Here is a 17069-nt window from a genome sequence, read left to right on the forward strand (position 1 = left end):
AGTCATATGAATTTGGACTTTAAGATCCTTAATAAAATATGTGCTGTGTAAAAAGCTTTTTTCTCTAATACTGACCTATAACTAGTCTGTAACAAGCCCAAATGAAAAAAAATATCACTTTATTTAATCCAACTCTTATATTTGGGTGGGGTTTTTTGATTTGTTTTTTTTCTAAATCATTATTATTTAAAATCTTATATTAAAATGTAACATAGAAAAGATTTTAAAATTAGTTTAGATTTCTTCTCAGGCAATATTTGGAACAGGTCATTATATAGGTATTCTTCCAGTGTAGATGCCTCTAACTATAGCAATTTTCTTTCTAATCTGTAGTATTTTTTCAGCCTGAGCACCATGAAATTTATGAATCTGTAGACTTATGGTTATAATGTTACCTAATTTATATATAATTTTTACATGTTTATATATTTTCATCTAAAAGATGTTTGTACACATATATTACGCTGTATCCCAGTTCTCATTTAGTAAACAAGAGTTGCTAAAAACCTGTTGTAAGTGCCTGGATCTGCAATTAAAAATATCTGATTTGTGAATCACCTATTTTTTTCCCACTAAATGTCACTGTAATGGTGTATTCTTTCAGCTGAGCAGTAGGTTAGCTTTGATTCCCTGTATTGATGAGGTACATAAGAGTGTACTTTCTGTTAGTGCCAGGAATGGCTTTTAATCTGTTGTTTATCCTGTGAATTATGCTTTAAGTTTCTGCAGAATTATGGTAAAAATGTTTATCTAAGTGATGTTACTTTCACAGAGACTATAATGTGCTGAAATTAATTTCTTTTTACAGTTAATTGTTGGAGTGGTCTCATATGTCAGCAGCATTTAGGAAGAGAATAGTCACTGTTTTTTGAAACAAAAGACAGGAAGTTAATGGCAAAACTTTAGGACTTTAGATGGAGTATATTAGACTTATATATGTTTTCAGTGGATTTATTGGTGTAATTGGTTTTGAGCCTTTGAAATTGGTATTTGTACTGTACAGTCACTTACATAGCAAATAATTCTTTCATAATTCCGTATGCCAACACAGCACTCAGATAATTTCAAGTATCACAGCTCAGCTTAGTTTGAAAACAGTTTATTCTTTTCTTTTTAAACATGCTGTCAGATGACAGCAGGGGTGATTAATATCCTTTCTGACATAACTGGATGGAATTTTAGAATCGGAAATTTCAGGGCCTTTGGCAAATGCAGCTGTCTTTGAATCAAGTTGGCTGTACAAAATTATGGATTGTAAATTTGATCTTTTACCGGTAAAAGCAATTTCTCTTGTGTTAGAAGTTTTAAGTACTTCACTGACTGTGAAAAATGGCAAACATGCCTTCATCTTAGTCTAATCTTCAGTAAATGTTACTGCAGATACTGTGAAATTACAGGACTTTGCTGGCAGTCTCTACGACTTTTCAGTTGTATTTACTAGCTTTCAAAATAATAGTCCTTGCAGACAAGTTTCCTACCTATGCGGTCATAAATATTTACTGATTTAGGTTAGTCCTTCTTGTAGAATTCAGTTTGGAGTTCTGCAGTTCATTTAAATGAGTTTGAAGTCAGAAGTGAGTGTGAGAGAAATATGTTTACAATCAGATTTTTCTCAGTGGAGTTCCAATAACGATTAATGTAAGAATATACTTCTCTCTTATTCTCTTTCCTTTAGCATTTTTGTTCAGCATAAGGTTATTCTCAAGCCAGCAATGTCATTTTTTCTAAATTAATGTACCAAGTTGGTGATCATGACTTCCTTGTTTTTCCACCCAGGGTTAAGAAGAGTTAAATTATCCCTACACTTGTTATACAAAAAATACAACATAACTTAGGCATGTCTGACTGTGTATAGGAATTGTGTTTTGAGAGGTTAAAAGACTTGGAAAAGATGACAGTCTGACCTGAATTTCTGGAATGATTGACTTCTGATGTCGAAAATGCTTCTGAAGTATGGTAACAGAGCAATGAGTAGGCTCAGTTTTGAATACATCTTTCAACTTCCATAATCCCAGAAAAGCATGACCAGGAATGAGCTGTGTAAAATTTAGCATTAGGTACTGACGTACTCCTACTGCAGACTAGTAGTTGGGAATTTTGTAGAGAAGTCGTTGTTATTACTACAATAGTGTGAATGACTTGTTTTTTCTGATTTGAATAATCTTAAATAACTTAAGACCTAATGTTAACAATGGAGTCTCAAGTGTAGCTCTGTAAATGTGCAGTATTTAGAACTTTAACCAAGGTTTGTTTAAACTTTGATAGATACATCGTTAAGGATTCTTGGCCTCAGTGGGAGGAGGAGAGCAGTGCAAAGCTAAGTAACTAATTAACAGTGCTCAGATTGATGCTCAGAGGAAAAAAGAATGGGATGGAAAGGAGTGTAAAGTAATGGACACAGCAGCTTCAGCTAAACTTACATGGATGTGCTCAGGAATAACAGGAACAGACCAGGACAATTCTATTTGTCCGGGCCACAGCATGACCACTAAAACTGGGATCAGAGAATGCCTTAATCTTTGTTTTACATTAGCAAAAAACGCAGAAGCACGTGCTCATTCTTTGGGATTTTTCTCTGTTAGTATTGTTCTGGCATAATAATGGAAGGTGATGTGTGGGGAAAATGTTAAAACTGAAAAAGAAAGAAAATAATTATTAGCAAAGAGTATCAGTCATTGGAATGCTTGAATTACAGAGAAGGTCTGAAAAGAATGAAAATGTCTGTATAAATGCTTCTCTCTTCAGCTTTTAGTATTAAAAAATACTAGAAATATACTCAATGCTGCATGGTAGGAGTATCCACAGAATATCTGTGAAGTATCTCTTCAGTGCCTGCTGAAGCTAGATGCTTTCTTGATAATTATATGCAAGTAATTCCATTCATTTGTTTATGCTAAGGGAGATAAATTCCATTTTGAAGATCAGTAGAGCTTCAGAAGCTATTTATTCACATAAACTTCAACCATAAGAACAAGCAAACAACATATAAAGTTAGGGCAAACTTGGTTAGTCTTCAGAAGTATTCAGTTGGACTTTTAATTATTGCAAGGATAAGACCAAGTGCCTCAAAAGATTACAGACGAAGAATGTCATTCCATGTGTGCCAGATGGGGCCTGTTTGCCATTTCTGCTTCAGGCTTTGCTTGTCAAAAACATAAACTGCAAACCTTAAAACAAGTTCTAGCTATCTGATATTGACGAGTGAGAGATGTATGCTACAAAATTCATTGTGGTTTGTTCATAAAAACTTGTACTTCTTCTATTGTAAGTAAAGCCTGTGAGTAAATAACTTCTGAAGCTCTGCTGAGGTGTTTGTTGGTTGTATAGTAGACAGATTCAGTTTAATAAAAGGGAAAATAACTAGCACAGTAACTTCTTGTTGGCTTGCTGAGTGGAGTAATCACATTGTGTGACCAGACAGATAAGCAGCAGTTACTGCTCAGGGATGGAGAGCTGCAGCTGAGAGCAGAGGACGGAGGAGCTATTTAGCTTAAGCTAAATATGTAAAATTACATAGTAAGAGAACACAGGTATGTGGAATATTTCACTTTAAAAGAGCCTCTCTTTATGCATAAAAAATGAGAAATGGGCCTTGTAGTTCCCCAGACTGTCTCTTGGTGTTTGAGTTTTTTTTGTTGTTGTTGTTTTTTTTTTTAAATTTCCAGTTCTTCTGGCTGCTTTATTACCATTTCTGCTTGTAAAGTGTCTTTCTCATGAACACATACTATGGCAAAAAAACAGCAGTAGAGAAAGTCTTAATACAAGCAAAGAGCAACTCTGCCTTGAGGTCTTCCAGGTGTGACTTTTTACTTGGGAGGATGGTAGTTGCTTTCTAAGTGAGTGTTAATCTGCCTATCTGTATTTTCCTTTGTTGGTACTACTGAACATATCAGAAGGGTGTAAAATTCATTATTCTGCCCTGTTTTTGAGGGCATATGACAGTATCTTCTTTGAGTTGTAGTCAAGTAGGGCAATCTGTTACTCTAGATATTTGGAGAAGTGGTCTCCCTTAGTCATGGTCTTGTAGTTGCATGTAGGGTGCATTTGCCTCATCTCTGTGGATTGATGCGTGGTGATTGCCATGTACTACCAAATTAGAAGGGAATTGCTGACCTCTGGAGAGCCATGGAGCTCTGCATGAGAGGCTCTGCAGGTCAGATTCATGTGTAGAGCTTTTGCAAAAGCTGTTAGTCAGACCACAAACTTTGCAAATGGAAAAATCAAAGAGGCTACTCTACTGCATTAGGAAGTGTCTTTAATATAGGAGTCTAATGCACTGTGAATCTGCATGCTACTAGGAACTGTTGCTAACCACTTTTGGAATGGGTCAAGTTCTGGAATTACCTAAAGTATAACTGATTCAAAAAGCACCACCAGTAATAAAAGTTCTATGAGGTTTTTGTGTGTGTGTGTGGTGTTCAGCATATTCACTTGTTAAGAATTTATTATCTGTCATAAATTGGAGTTTTAAATTTCCAGTGCTTTTCACTACTTTTCTATTACAAAGTGAAAGCGTGACTCCAAATCTGGCTGCCCATACTCAGGGAGTGAGCATGCTTGTAAAACAGATCCCAGAGTACAGAGGCAGAATAATTCCTCTGAGCTTTAAAATACTGGGTCATTTTTTGAACAGCTAATTAGTTCTGATGTAATTAATTCTGAAATTTCATTTAACTGAAACAGATGTATGTTTGACCCTGAAATGACCTGTGGAATGGGAAATCTTAGTTCTAAGTATTTATAGAGAATTAATTGTCCAAGCTGATGAGTAGCTTTTTCTTCCTGGTGGCATTTTAGCAGGGTGCTTCCTTCCACTGTGGATCTGTGCAGTGTGAAAATCAAGGGCAGAGAAGTATTAGGAGAAGCTCAGACAATAAGAGACTCTAAATAGTTCACTCCCAGAGAGCATGTGTTGTCTTGGAAGCCCCTTCAGCACTATTGGTTTTATTTCAAAGCCTGTGTTCTGAGGCCAGGTTTTGGAATTGACTGAGATACATCTTCATGGAGCAATCAGTAAAACCTTACTATTTCTTATGCAACAGAGAACAGAAATGTCCTAAATATACTCTGTTCCTTGGAATTCTTAGTATCAACTGATTAACTGTATTTACTACAATGCCTAAATACCTAATAAGATAAATGTATGCATTAGAGGTAATTTTATACTTGCTGTTCAGCAGCACATGAACATTTTTTGCTTCACACTGACTGAATATTAAATATAGCAGTATTCATTATCCTTCATAGATGCATTTTGCAAATGATCTTTGGATAGGTGTAAGACTCTTTAAAGGTTTGCAGTGTGCTGAAACATAGAATTCAGAGCAATACTAATACTAATACTATTTCTTTTAGTGGCATTCTTTTTTTAATCTGTCTACAATTGTTTTTTTAATTTGTGTCCCACCTTGTGCCAAGCTTTGTGGAGCTGTGTGAAGAACTGGGTCAGAGACTTGACTTGGTTAAAAATAACTCATCAAAAGAAGGATCTTTGTCAGTTCTCTGTCTTGCTCCTGTTGCACAGTGCAACAACTGTTGCATCTGTGAAGCTACCTGTCAAGGGAGATTTTTGAAGAGAAGTTAAAATTCTACTAATATTAGCAGACTAATCGGTATTGCTTTATCTAGTTGACAATAGGTGAGAGACTGTAGTTGGAAAACTGTGCCAGGCTGTGGTCAGCAATTAGTGAGGTAGATTGAGATAAATGAAGTCACAGGAATTGATCTAACAGCAGCTGCAGAATAATGTGATTAGAAGATAACAAACTGGGAGGAAAGAAATGTATTCAAGCTGGGAAGAAACGAGTGAAGGAGATTTTCATAGTTCTTAGGTGTGTAGGGGGATGGTGGGGGGTTTTCTGCTGCAATAGCAATGATTAGGAAACATTTTTTCAACTTGCATTACACACACCTGACTTACATTAGAGATGTGTCTAATTTTGGCTGTAGCTGTGGTGAGTGGAGTGCATGACTTCAGGAGAGTGTCGTTGCAAGACTGTGTTCTAGAACTCAATTTGAGGTTGCATTCCAGTAAGCTTTTAAATTGGAAAATGTTCTGTCATATGTTTTCAGTTTGCAGAGAGCTTTAGACTTCTCATTAATGAACTACTGTGTATGAGATACAGAAATAATACTGTTAATATGATACATTTCAAAATTTTAAACTATGAATTAGAATCAGTTCACAGTTACATTTTTATTAACTAACAAAACGGAAGCAAGTTATTATATTGAAAATTTTCTTTTTTATATCTTAAGTAAACAATTTTTTAATGTAATGCCTGTTTTTCATTTGAAAGTTATTGTTAATATGTACAAATTTTTTTCTAAATTTTCTAAATATTGAAGCACAAGTATATTCATATGCTTTGGTTTAACTCAAGTTTGTGTCAAATATATCTTGTTAAATGAATGTGAAAACTTGTTTTGTATTTCTGGTGCATGGTTTGTTTACATGGTATTGTTTGTGATCTTTGTTGAATTCAAACATAAGAGAAAACTTTGTTACTGTAAAGGTGATGACTCAAATAGGTTGTCTAGAGAGGGTTGTAGAGTTTCGCTACTTTCGCTATATATACTATATATATATAGTCAAAATCCCAACTGGACACAGTCCAAAGCAACCTGCTGAGCCTGCTTTGAGCAGGGTGAGGTGGAGCAAATGATCTCCAGAAGGCCTTTCCAAGTTTAACTATTCCGTGATTCTGTGTAGGGTTTCTTTGTGCTGAACGATTTTCATGTTTATATTCTTGGTGTAAGACTTCTTTTTTAATCAACCATGTCCTAGTTTGGATGAAATGATACAAAAGATCCTTCTCTAAGTATGTTCACTCCCCCTCACATTAGCACACAGCATGTATGTTGTAACTTCCAGCCTGCTGAAGTTGTCTTCAGGTCTTGCCTCTTGCCACCCTCTGGTATGGAACAGTAGGTACTTAAGTAACTCTCTTCAAGCAGATGAAATATTTTTATCTTTACTATGTAGGTGGCATGTATGTTGCTTCATTTATTGTTTTAGCCTTGAAGTCATCCCTGTTTAAATACTGTTGTACTTTTGCATGAATAATATTTACAGATAATGGGCTTCATTTGCCTTGTAGAAGAACCTGGGGGCAGGGAGACTGATATTCTGGAAGACTTTCCCAGGGAGATTTCCTGAGTTCTGGGAAGTGTGTTTCACTGCATTTGATAGAGAAATTATTTGTTCCACTTCATCTGGAATTTGTAAAGGTTCACAAACCTCTCCAAGTTCAAGAGCCTCTTATTTGAAACCTGTAAGGGTTGTAGAAGGTATCTGCTTGAAACAGTGCCCTTTGACAACATAGTGCTTCCCAGCCCTGTCTGGTTTCTGCCAACTTCTGGTATTTCTGATGCTGTTGTTACATCTTTGCAGTATGATGACCGAGCATGCAATTTAATAATTCACAGCTACTGCACCGAGGTGTGTTTTGTGGGTTTTTTGTTTGTTTGGGTTCGTTTTTTTTGTTGGTTTTCTTGTTGTTGTTTTTGTTGGGTTTCTTTTTTTTGCATCAACAGCTTTCAACGATTCTGGAGCTTCACAGAGTTGTTTGCCATACTCTAGTAAATTGCAGTAGTGTTACCTCAGGTTCTTCATATCTAAGGAGATTAAAACAATTGTGAAGCATTTTATCTTGAAGATGGCTCTGCATTCCTTGAACAATTTAGGGAAATTCCTTATCCTCTCTCTTCTTAAGGAGATGAAAGCCCTAAACTAAATCTCAGAGAAGCAATCCTTTGATTTTTTTTTTTTTTTTTTATTATTCCCCTATTCAGTATAGCTTATTGCCTGTTTCATGCTTAAATCTTGCTTCAGGGAATTTCCAGGTACACTGTTTTGAGTATGTTTCGTCATGATGTCACTCAGCAGAGGAGTTTTGACTAGATGTTTGCATCTAATGATTTTTACTCAACCTTCAGCAATATTTCTGATGAGGTTATATTCTATATTTGAAACAGAGGACTTCTTTAGCTAGCTATGAGTGGATTTGACACCCCTTGTTCAGCAGCAGAAGAACATTCTTTTTGGGGGAGGATAGGTGGGGAGGATTGGGTGGGGGGTTTTGTTTTTGGTTTTCTTTGGGTTTTGTTGGTTGGGTTTGGTTTGGGGGTTTTTTTGTTTGTTTTTGGTTTTGTTTTTGTATCCTTATCTTTTTGCTTTTCTTCATACTTGCATCTGGTGTATTTATATATATTTACTTTGAATCCATGCTTGACTTTCCTTTCTCATACTTACCTGTCACAGTAGCTTAGTTATTAATTCAGTTTTTAAGGGAAGTTTTTTTTCTATCTGGCAGTACTGCCAAGCTCCAACAAAAGGTAATTTGTAGTTCAGCACTGGCTTTGAAATTGCACAAAGCCATTACTGCCTAATGATTCCATAAGCTCAAAATGCCTGTATCATTGCTTCTTTTCATAAGACTCATGAGAGTTTGGTTAACTCGTCTGTTGGTGCTAGGCCACTGAATCCACAAGCTTTTTCTATTTTGCTTGTAGTCAAGCATTTGGATGTTCCATCAATCTTCCAGCATACAGTACTTTAAAAAGAATTATTTTTGCTGTCACACTGGTTTTGATTCCCAGCTGTCTCTAGAATCTCCACTGCTTTAGCTCCGCTAATTATTTAAACTTGGTGTATTTATTTTTGGCATTACATTGAGGTTGAGTAAAGGTTTAGATGTCGATGCCTCCGTTTTTATTTTAATTGTCATCTGTCAATTTACACGGTCATTTCTTTCCTGGTGGCACTTTTTGTAGTCCAACCGACCTGTTGAAATTAGTGTGTTGCATTCAACTGGACTGAATTATTTTTTTATTCAGTGGATTTTGGAAAATGCCCTGTGATCCACTGACTTCTCTCTGGACATCATGCTGCAGAAATACTACAATGGGAAAATAGAAATAACCGAGGAGCTGCGGGACAACTGTGTGAAGTGTGATGCAGGCACAGACAACTGATCTAATGCAGTAGTTTTTGTCCAGCAGGATCTGAGCTGCATGTACAGCCCTAAACCTGCTGATCCTCTTGTGATTTATTTGTAACTGTTTGTCAACTTCCCGCAGCTTCCCATGATAGGTTTTATAGCAGCTTATTTTCATGAGGTTCCAGAATCCTGGTGCATGGCAAAGTGATAACTAAGTAGCTCTTTGTTGAACTGTATCTGACTCAGTTGTAGTCAATAAACTCATCTGATTCATTGGATGGAGTTACTGAAGTCTGTTTTCTGATCCAGTGGTGCTGAAGCACACAGGCTAACAGCTTGTGCATCGAGTGGCTCAGTTATTGTTATGTGAAAATATAGTTCACTTCTTCAGCTGGAACTTGCCTGCAAGTAGGGCTGCACTCTCAACTGTGTTCTCTGAAACCTGTGAAACCTTTCAGGACAACTTTCTCTAAGTCCAGTAACAGTACATCCCAGTCGTTAGGAAAATGAGCAGATGTGACAAGAGACCAGGTTTGCCAACAAGGGAACATAACTGAGCTCAGGTGCGAGGGGTGAGGACAGAAATTATGCCCATGAGTGTAAATTAGACAGAGATTCTCTGCACTGATGGTCTCTGCACTGATGGTCACAGGCAAAGTCTCATGGACTTCTGTGCCTGAGATGGAGAGAAACTAGTAGTATTAGAAAATTATAGTGGGTCTCTAGAGAAATACTAAATCCATTGGATTAGATGGAATTCTTCTGAGCATATTGAGAGAGCTAGCTAATGTTGCAAGCCATCTTTCTCTTCAAAAAGTTGTGGAGATCAGGGTTGCATCTCAATGACTGGAGAAAAGTGTTACAGTCATCTTCAGGAATGTAAAGGAAGATTTGATTGGAGAACTGCATGCTGGTCAGCTGCAGTTTGGTCCCTGAGGAATTGTGAAGCCAATCTGTTTAGATGTCTGTTTAGATGGCATATGAAGGTGAAAACAGTAATTAGGAATACCAAGAATACTTGTCCACCAGATTTTCTGGAACTGTTGCTGGGGAGACTGAAGCTGTGTTATAGTCTACATTGACTATAACAAGTGTTTCACTGTGGTATTTCAGGGGCATCCTTGTGTCTCATTTAGAACATTGCAGTCTAGATGAGACTGCTCAGTAGATAAAAAGGCAGACTGGATCATTTGGCTTTGAGATCCTGATTTGGAATGTGTCATGCTTAGTATCTTATCAATGACCTGGCACAAACTGGAATGCCCTTGAATAAGATTACAGGTCATCATTGTGGAGCAGGATGCAGTCAGTATGTTTGAAAACACAGCATGCTACTCTGAAATATATGAAATCTGTATAGCAGTTGTGTTTAAAATTTCTTTCTGTAAGTAACTGTGTTTCATTTCAGATTATGGAGCTCTGTGGTGCAACAAGACTTGGCTATTTCGGAAGAAGTCAATTTTACATTGCTTTGAAACTTGTTGCTGTGGCCCAATCTGGTCTCCCTCTAAGAGTGGAAAGCTTAAATACAGGTAAGTCACAGGATCGGGGGAGTGGGGATTGAGTTGCTGGTAGTTGGCACACATATTCTTACAGAGTAACCTTGTAAATTAGTGTGATGTGTCTTTATACATGTTGCTAATTTAAATAAGTGGAGAGACAGAGTGTTTTCTTACTGTTCAGTAAATATCAGTTGAAATTCTTCACTCATTGAAAAAGTATTGCATTCACTATGGGACGAATGAACAACTTGTACCTATTATGTAGGAGCAAGTTAATCCTGTAGATTACTGATGTGAGAAATTGTGTGCCATGTCCTCTGAGTAAAGTACTAAGAGGAGAATGGAAACTGGAAGAAGAAGAATGCAGCATTTGCAGGCTTTTGTAGCTGCTGGGTTTCCAAAGCCTTGATTATAACAAACAGAAGGTTATCTTTTCTAACATTATGTAGCTGCTGGGTTTCCAAAGCCTTGATTATGACAAGGCTAACATTCCAACATTACATTTCTTTGCACTTGGTTTGACAGTTTTTTTCCCTTCTAAGAACAGATATGAAGATTAGTTTAAGATTTTTTTCTGAGTGAAAAGCCTTCCCAGAACTCAGGTAAAAGATCTAAAAAGTCTGTTACCAGCCAAATCACCTGTTACCCTAGTTTTTAAAGGTCAGCTGTGGTGTGGGTGGTGAAATAGGTGAAACAGGAGGAAGGCTTATTTCAGGAAGATGGTTTAGAGCCACAGGAAGAGCTTTGATGTGAGGCTCTCCTGTCACCTTCTGAATGAGATAAGTAGCTCCATGTCCTTGTTGTTCTGTAAGATGAAAAGAGACTTAGGAAGATGAAGTAATGAGTTTTAAGGCACTTTAGCCCTTGCATTATAATACATAACTCACAAGTTAAAAATATCTTTAGAGCACAGTTTTGCCTTAGAGTGACTTTCCTAGTAGATTTCATGTCTGTAGAATACTGGTATGATTTTTATATGCTAGTAAATAAAAGAAGTCTTAGGAGGTTTTTGTATCTAAAGGATATAGATTAGACAGCAGTTAAGGAGACTGTTAAAAACAATATGACTGAAGTGTTTGACAAAGCTATAAAAAAGAAAGGAATCACTGTGTATATATTCACAGTTGTGTTTATTCTAGGCTCATACAAACTGTTTATACTGCTTTCATGGGGTTTTGTAGCTTTTTGGAAAAGTGTATTGTATTAGTCAATGTTTTGCTAGTATTCAAGTTCCTTTCTGTTTATAAGCCACTGTGTGTTTATAAACCATTTCCCTAGTTTTCCTGATGTGTTCCCTAATCTAAAGCTTTAGCAAGTTGTAGCAGAATGCCCTAAAATCAGAAGGCTGGAAGAAGAACTTCAACTCATAATACTGATAAAACTGGAACTTGATCAAACAATTACAGAATTTCTTATCAAATGCCTGTTGGAGAGGGAAAGACATTTTTCTTGCCTGTATGTAGGCATTTTATAGGGATTTTATAAGCTTGGTCATATTTTAATGCAAGGTGCCTTAATCAGAAAGAGCTTTTCTATTTTTAAAAAAAGGAGAAATCACAATAATTTTGAAGGAAATAAGTAAATGAAGGTACAGAGTTTACTTTAATTTCACATTGATAATTTCCTTGATTCATGACAATATTAGAAATACTTGTAATGATTTCTGAACTTCTAGGAATAATTTTCTGTAACTGGTTCCAAGCCTACAAAATACACCAAGTACAATAGAGAGAACATTTATTTTTACCCTAACTGTTTTTAGCTATGGTCTGTTGCCTTGGTTGCAGTGGTTCCAGTCCTGTCTATGAATTTCCTGCTTCTAGAATGATTCAAGTGTTGTTGTAACAGCTAACTCAACAACTAAAATGCAGGAGGCTGATAAAATGATTCTGAGCTTTGCAAACTTAGTTCTGCCCACATTACATCTCCAAGATGTTTTGAAGACGAACTGTTAGAGACTCCCAAACTAAGCTCTATATTCTTTTTCTCTTCAGACATTTTAAATTAGTTAAAGCTTATATTTTTGGACATCTACTTTTTAGCTCTCCGTTTTATGCATGTTTCATTGATTTTCTTAATTTTCTTCATTCATTTATCTTATGAATTTCTTTCACCTTCCTACTTGTTCCTTTTGCTTTTTTGTGTGTGTCTTGTCAGTAGACAAGAAATCTGCTTTATCTGAGTTGCTGAGTGGAAACTCAGTCAAATTTTGAATTCTAAGTCTGACATAAGTGTGGTCCAGCTGATTCTGAAGTGCTCTTTTGATTACTCAGACGGGCAGTAGAATAAGAATACTGGCATTAGTTATTATACTACAAGCCTCCAAAGCTGTTGTTCCTTTGTCCCAGAAAATTTTCCTTCCAGGAAGCTGAAAATTGAGACATGAATGAGCGGTATCTATTTCAAAGCAATATATATTTTTTAAGTATGGAATGCAGGTTTTGGTGGAAATAAATATTAGGAAGGATGTGGGCATAAAAAGTACAGAGAACTCTTTAATATATTCAATATCAAGAGTTAGTTCCATTCATGACAACTCTCACATTTATAATTGAGGGATTTCCGAATGGTGACAAATATTATAGTGTTGAAATGAGATTTTTCTGCTGTTACTGGAAAAAGTCAGAGAGGAGAGAGGTAAAAATAGAAGGTTAGTCATGTAGGAAGTTAGAAACAAACCTATATTTATCTAGTCTTGCTTTTAAAGAAGACAGTAGGGTATTTTGTGTTTCTTTTGAGTCCTCTATTATTTTGTGACTCGTGCTGGCACAGCCGATTGCACAGACTTCCCCTGTGTCAGTTGGATCATCTGGTGTCTGTATTTTCCTGGTTTTGCAGACATACACATTTTTGCTTGTACGCAATGGCTTTTTCACTTTTTGCCTGGCTGTGGTTTGCTGTTTAGTTATGTTACTTTCCTGCTGCAGCATGGGGTACTATTCTCATGCAATAAACAGTATGCAATTTCGTCTCGTATTTTAATATAGTTGTAGTACCACTGACTCATTCTCAGTACCAGGAGTAATTTACGTAAGCAGTCAGCAAGAGAAATTAAATTTGAGCCATGCTTGTAATTTTGTGTTGGAGACATAATTTCCAAGTAAGCTGTACAGTACATTCACAATTTATGTTTATTCACAGTGGAGCATGAAGAAGATTGCAGTTGGGAGAAAAACGGTAGAAACCTTGCAGTGGGAAATTGAAGGTTTACATAGTCTCATTTCTGTGTTGGGCTACTCTGAACCACTGTACATAAAACTAATAGGCTTCCTAGCATTTTGTAGAAACTTTGCATTTCAGTTGTTCATATCTAAGTGAGGTGACATTAAAATATTTGCAATTGTATTTCCAGTATTCCCTCTTAGCTAATTCAGCTTTTGTTGTAGAAGAGTATGAATAGGTCTGTTTAAGCAACAGTCATGCTCTGTGTTATTACTAGATTATATTACCTGTTGTAAATATGAACATGATATTATCTCACCAAAAGATGATGCTGAGTATTCTGCAGTATTTTAGCATTTGTTTTGCTGGTGAACCATTCTATATGAATATTCTTTTTATATGCTAGAAATGGTAGATAAATTTTGAAAATCATGCTTCATTAATGAAATGACAAAACTAACAAAAAATAAGCTAAATCCAGGTTATCTGGTTGCTGCTGCGTTTAATGCACTGTTGTGATGCAAAGCTGTAATGGAGCAATGGGAAGCCATCTTGGTGTACTAAAGTCAGAACTTGGGTAGCAGAATCTAGTGCAGAATAGGTATTTGCTTTTTCCAGCTGCCAGGTGTTAGCTTGACTATTGCAGAAGTCTCAGTGTGTAAGGAATTGAGTCACATGTGAAATTTTAGCTTCAAAATAGAATAGTGTTTTTATTTTTAATTATCATACTTATGTATAGTAAATGTCCTGCTTTATTTTTTTAACAGTAAAGGACCTCCCTCTTCCCAGATTTGTTGTGTCAAAAAATGAACAAGAGTCAAGACACACAGCCTTGTATTCTTCAGATGCTGAAAACCCAGCTTCATATTCAGGTGTGATTCCTCCTCCTCCACCTGGCAGGATACAAGGCAAAAAAGGCTCTGTGAGCCATGATGCAGTTCAGCAGCGTACATCAACTGATCAACAGGTAAATTAACTTAAAAGATTAAATGGAATTCTTAATCACTACTTTGCTGTGTGGATGTCAGTTTGATAGGGCTTCTAAGCTAGGTTACTTTCAATATAGTTTCTTAAAAAAATTATACTGATATATATTATACACAAAGACCATATCTGCCTCTGAAATACTTGCATGTAGAAGACATTTTTTTATGAAGTCTGAAGTCTGTGTTTAAAATATTGGCAGTAATGGACGAAGAATTGAGACCAAAAAGAAATTCAGTATGTAAGTTAGGATGGCAAATACATAGTTGTAGTCATTATGGTATTAATAGCTCATTTATTAAATAGTTCCCATCAGTTTCCTGGTCATTGGAACAGTGGTACTGAGTGCCATGGAAGACTGAATTTCTAGTCCTTCAACATGCTCCAATATGTGTGAATCTGAAATACTGTATTTAGAAAAAATTCTGTAAATTTTCACCATTGCTTTTCTCTGCCTTGCATTTTATTGTTCCGTGGTTTAACTGTTAAGGAGAGACAATGGCAACCAGAAAAACAGACTGAAGTTTTCAAATAGCTTTTTCTTATGTTTTAATAATGAGAAACTGTTTACTTTTTTGTTCACTGGTTCTTTCATCTTCAGTGACAAGATGTCTGAATTAATGAAAACTGTCAAGACTAACAACTCTGTGCCTTCTCATGCATAAGTCCTTGGCTTTACAGTCTTGATGCTTTTTTTCTGTGGGGAAATCCTTTCTGATTGTCTACTCTACAAACAAGAGCTGAGTACAAATGCTGAATTTTGCTGGATATATGTATTGAATGACCTGTTTTCTTCCCCATGGTATGCTTTTTTTCTGGGCTTATTTTGTAAAGAATCAAGGAACTTGCAAATGCCCCATAGTCACTGTGGGAATCAAGAAATCACTCATAAACATTTATTAGTCTCTATAGAAATAGCCCAGACTGATCCAATATAAAGAAAAAGTAAATTAGTCGAGGAAATTCATAATCAGTGTTTGGCTGCCACTTCCTTTCTTCCAAAGGGAAGATGGGGAATATAATGATAAAAGAGCTAGTATTAGGTCTCAAGATAGCTTTTTGCTGTCTAGCTTTTTGTGGATGTGTTTGAGAGCGCTACTGCAGATTTCCTACATCTGATTGTGAGGTTTTAGTTGGCTTGAAACTCTATTTTATATGCTTCCATCATGATGAGTTTATTCAGTGAACATTTGTAATTTGATACCAGGAATCTGTAGTGGCATAATGTTAAAATTACAAAAAGAAAAATCTGATGTTTGAGGTCTTCAAGTTCAGAATAAAGAAGCCACATATTCACAAAAGTGTATGTGCATCTCAATTTCATTTCTCTGTCTTGGCTGATAAAAACAACTTGGTATCTCTCTTTTAAACAAGTCTGTCTGGAATCATCAGAATAATGAAACTCTGTATCTAAGTCATTTGAGAGATCTGGCCCAGAAAGCAGACTTGGAAAAAATGTAACAGCACAGCATTGAGTCCAGCAGTTTTAAGTTGTATTCATGGTCTAGAGTGTCCGGGAAGTATTGTCTTAATTTTGCACCCTGTTGTAAAACTGACCATTCTGTGGCTGATGGTACATTTCTGACTGTACAATGAGCCCATTCAAGCAGCCTTCTTGTCCCAATCTAATACTTAGTGATTCAGATACCAGGCTGGAAATCGACTGAGAAAGGTGCTTGATCCCAGGTTTCTCACTTAACCATATAAATACTCTAATTGGGTACAGCTTTTATCCATGTTTTCATGGAAATTGCTGATTTAGTTGTCTTCACCTGAAGATACCATTCAGATTTATAAAATCTAGGGAGAGTTTCAGATTCTGAATTCTCATGCCACCTTTTTGAGCGATGAGTATTCAAGGAGATGAAGCCTGACAAGTAAATCACAATGTGTCATCTTTCCAGGGATCACTTTTCTTTCTGGAGGAATATGTCAGTTAAGCTTGGATATTTCACTCATGGAGCTTATCATGTACTTGTTAAATAACTCCATTAGCAAATTTGGGATTTTGTTTTTTCTTAAACTTTTGTGGCTTTGAGAATGTAACCAGCATTTGAAAATACTTTGATTTCTTAAAATGCTATGGCTGAAATATTATTTATGTGAAATCATAAGGTATCTTAGTCTTCATCTTTAAAAACTGGTTCATTTATATGCAGCTTTCCCTGTTGGTTAGATTTGTCATGCATAGTATATCATAATCACAAACAATTTTCATAGAAGAGTTTTACTCAGTACATTGTCTACTCAAATGTCTTAGCTAAAACTGTTTATTTATCAATGCGTTATTTCAGCAGTTCTCTCAATGAACTTGGAAGCAGGGAATCAGGAAATAGCAGTCAGGTTGTGTTTCCAAAGAGTAGCTACAAATGATTTTGTGGTAGCTTTTGTAGTTTATAAATATAGCACTGGGCAGAAGTGTTTGTCTTTTAATATTGTTAGATGACTGAAGTCATGCCCAGCTGTCATGGAAGCTGCA

The 17069-nt window shown here is 36.1% G+C and overlaps 1 protein-coding gene across 10 annotated transcripts in view; it reads left to right on the top strand.

The window, feature by feature from the left end:
• The window catches only part of REPS1 (RALBP1 associated Eps domain containing 1), a 63849-nt gene that overhangs the window by 5573 nt on the left and 41207 nt on the right, over window positions 1-17069 (top strand). For all 10 annotated transcript variants that reach the window (XM_058834073.1, XM_058834063.1, XM_058834064.1 and 7 more), the window contains exons 2-3: window positions 10351-10474; window positions 14374-14573. In XM_058834073.1, coding sequence (XP_058690056.1) covers window positions 10351-10474; window positions 14374-14573 — 324 coding nt within the window. The remainder of the gene's footprint in view (window positions 1-10350; window positions 10475-14373; window positions 14574-17069) is intronic.

The sequence above is a fragment of the Poecile atricapillus genome, chromosome 3, assembly GCF_030490865.1.
Source record: "Poecile atricapillus isolate bPoeAtr1 chromosome 3, bPoeAtr1.hap1, whole genome shotgun sequence".
Lineage (NCBI taxonomy): Eukaryota > Metazoa > Chordata > Aves > Passeriformes > Paridae > Poecile > Poecile atricapillus.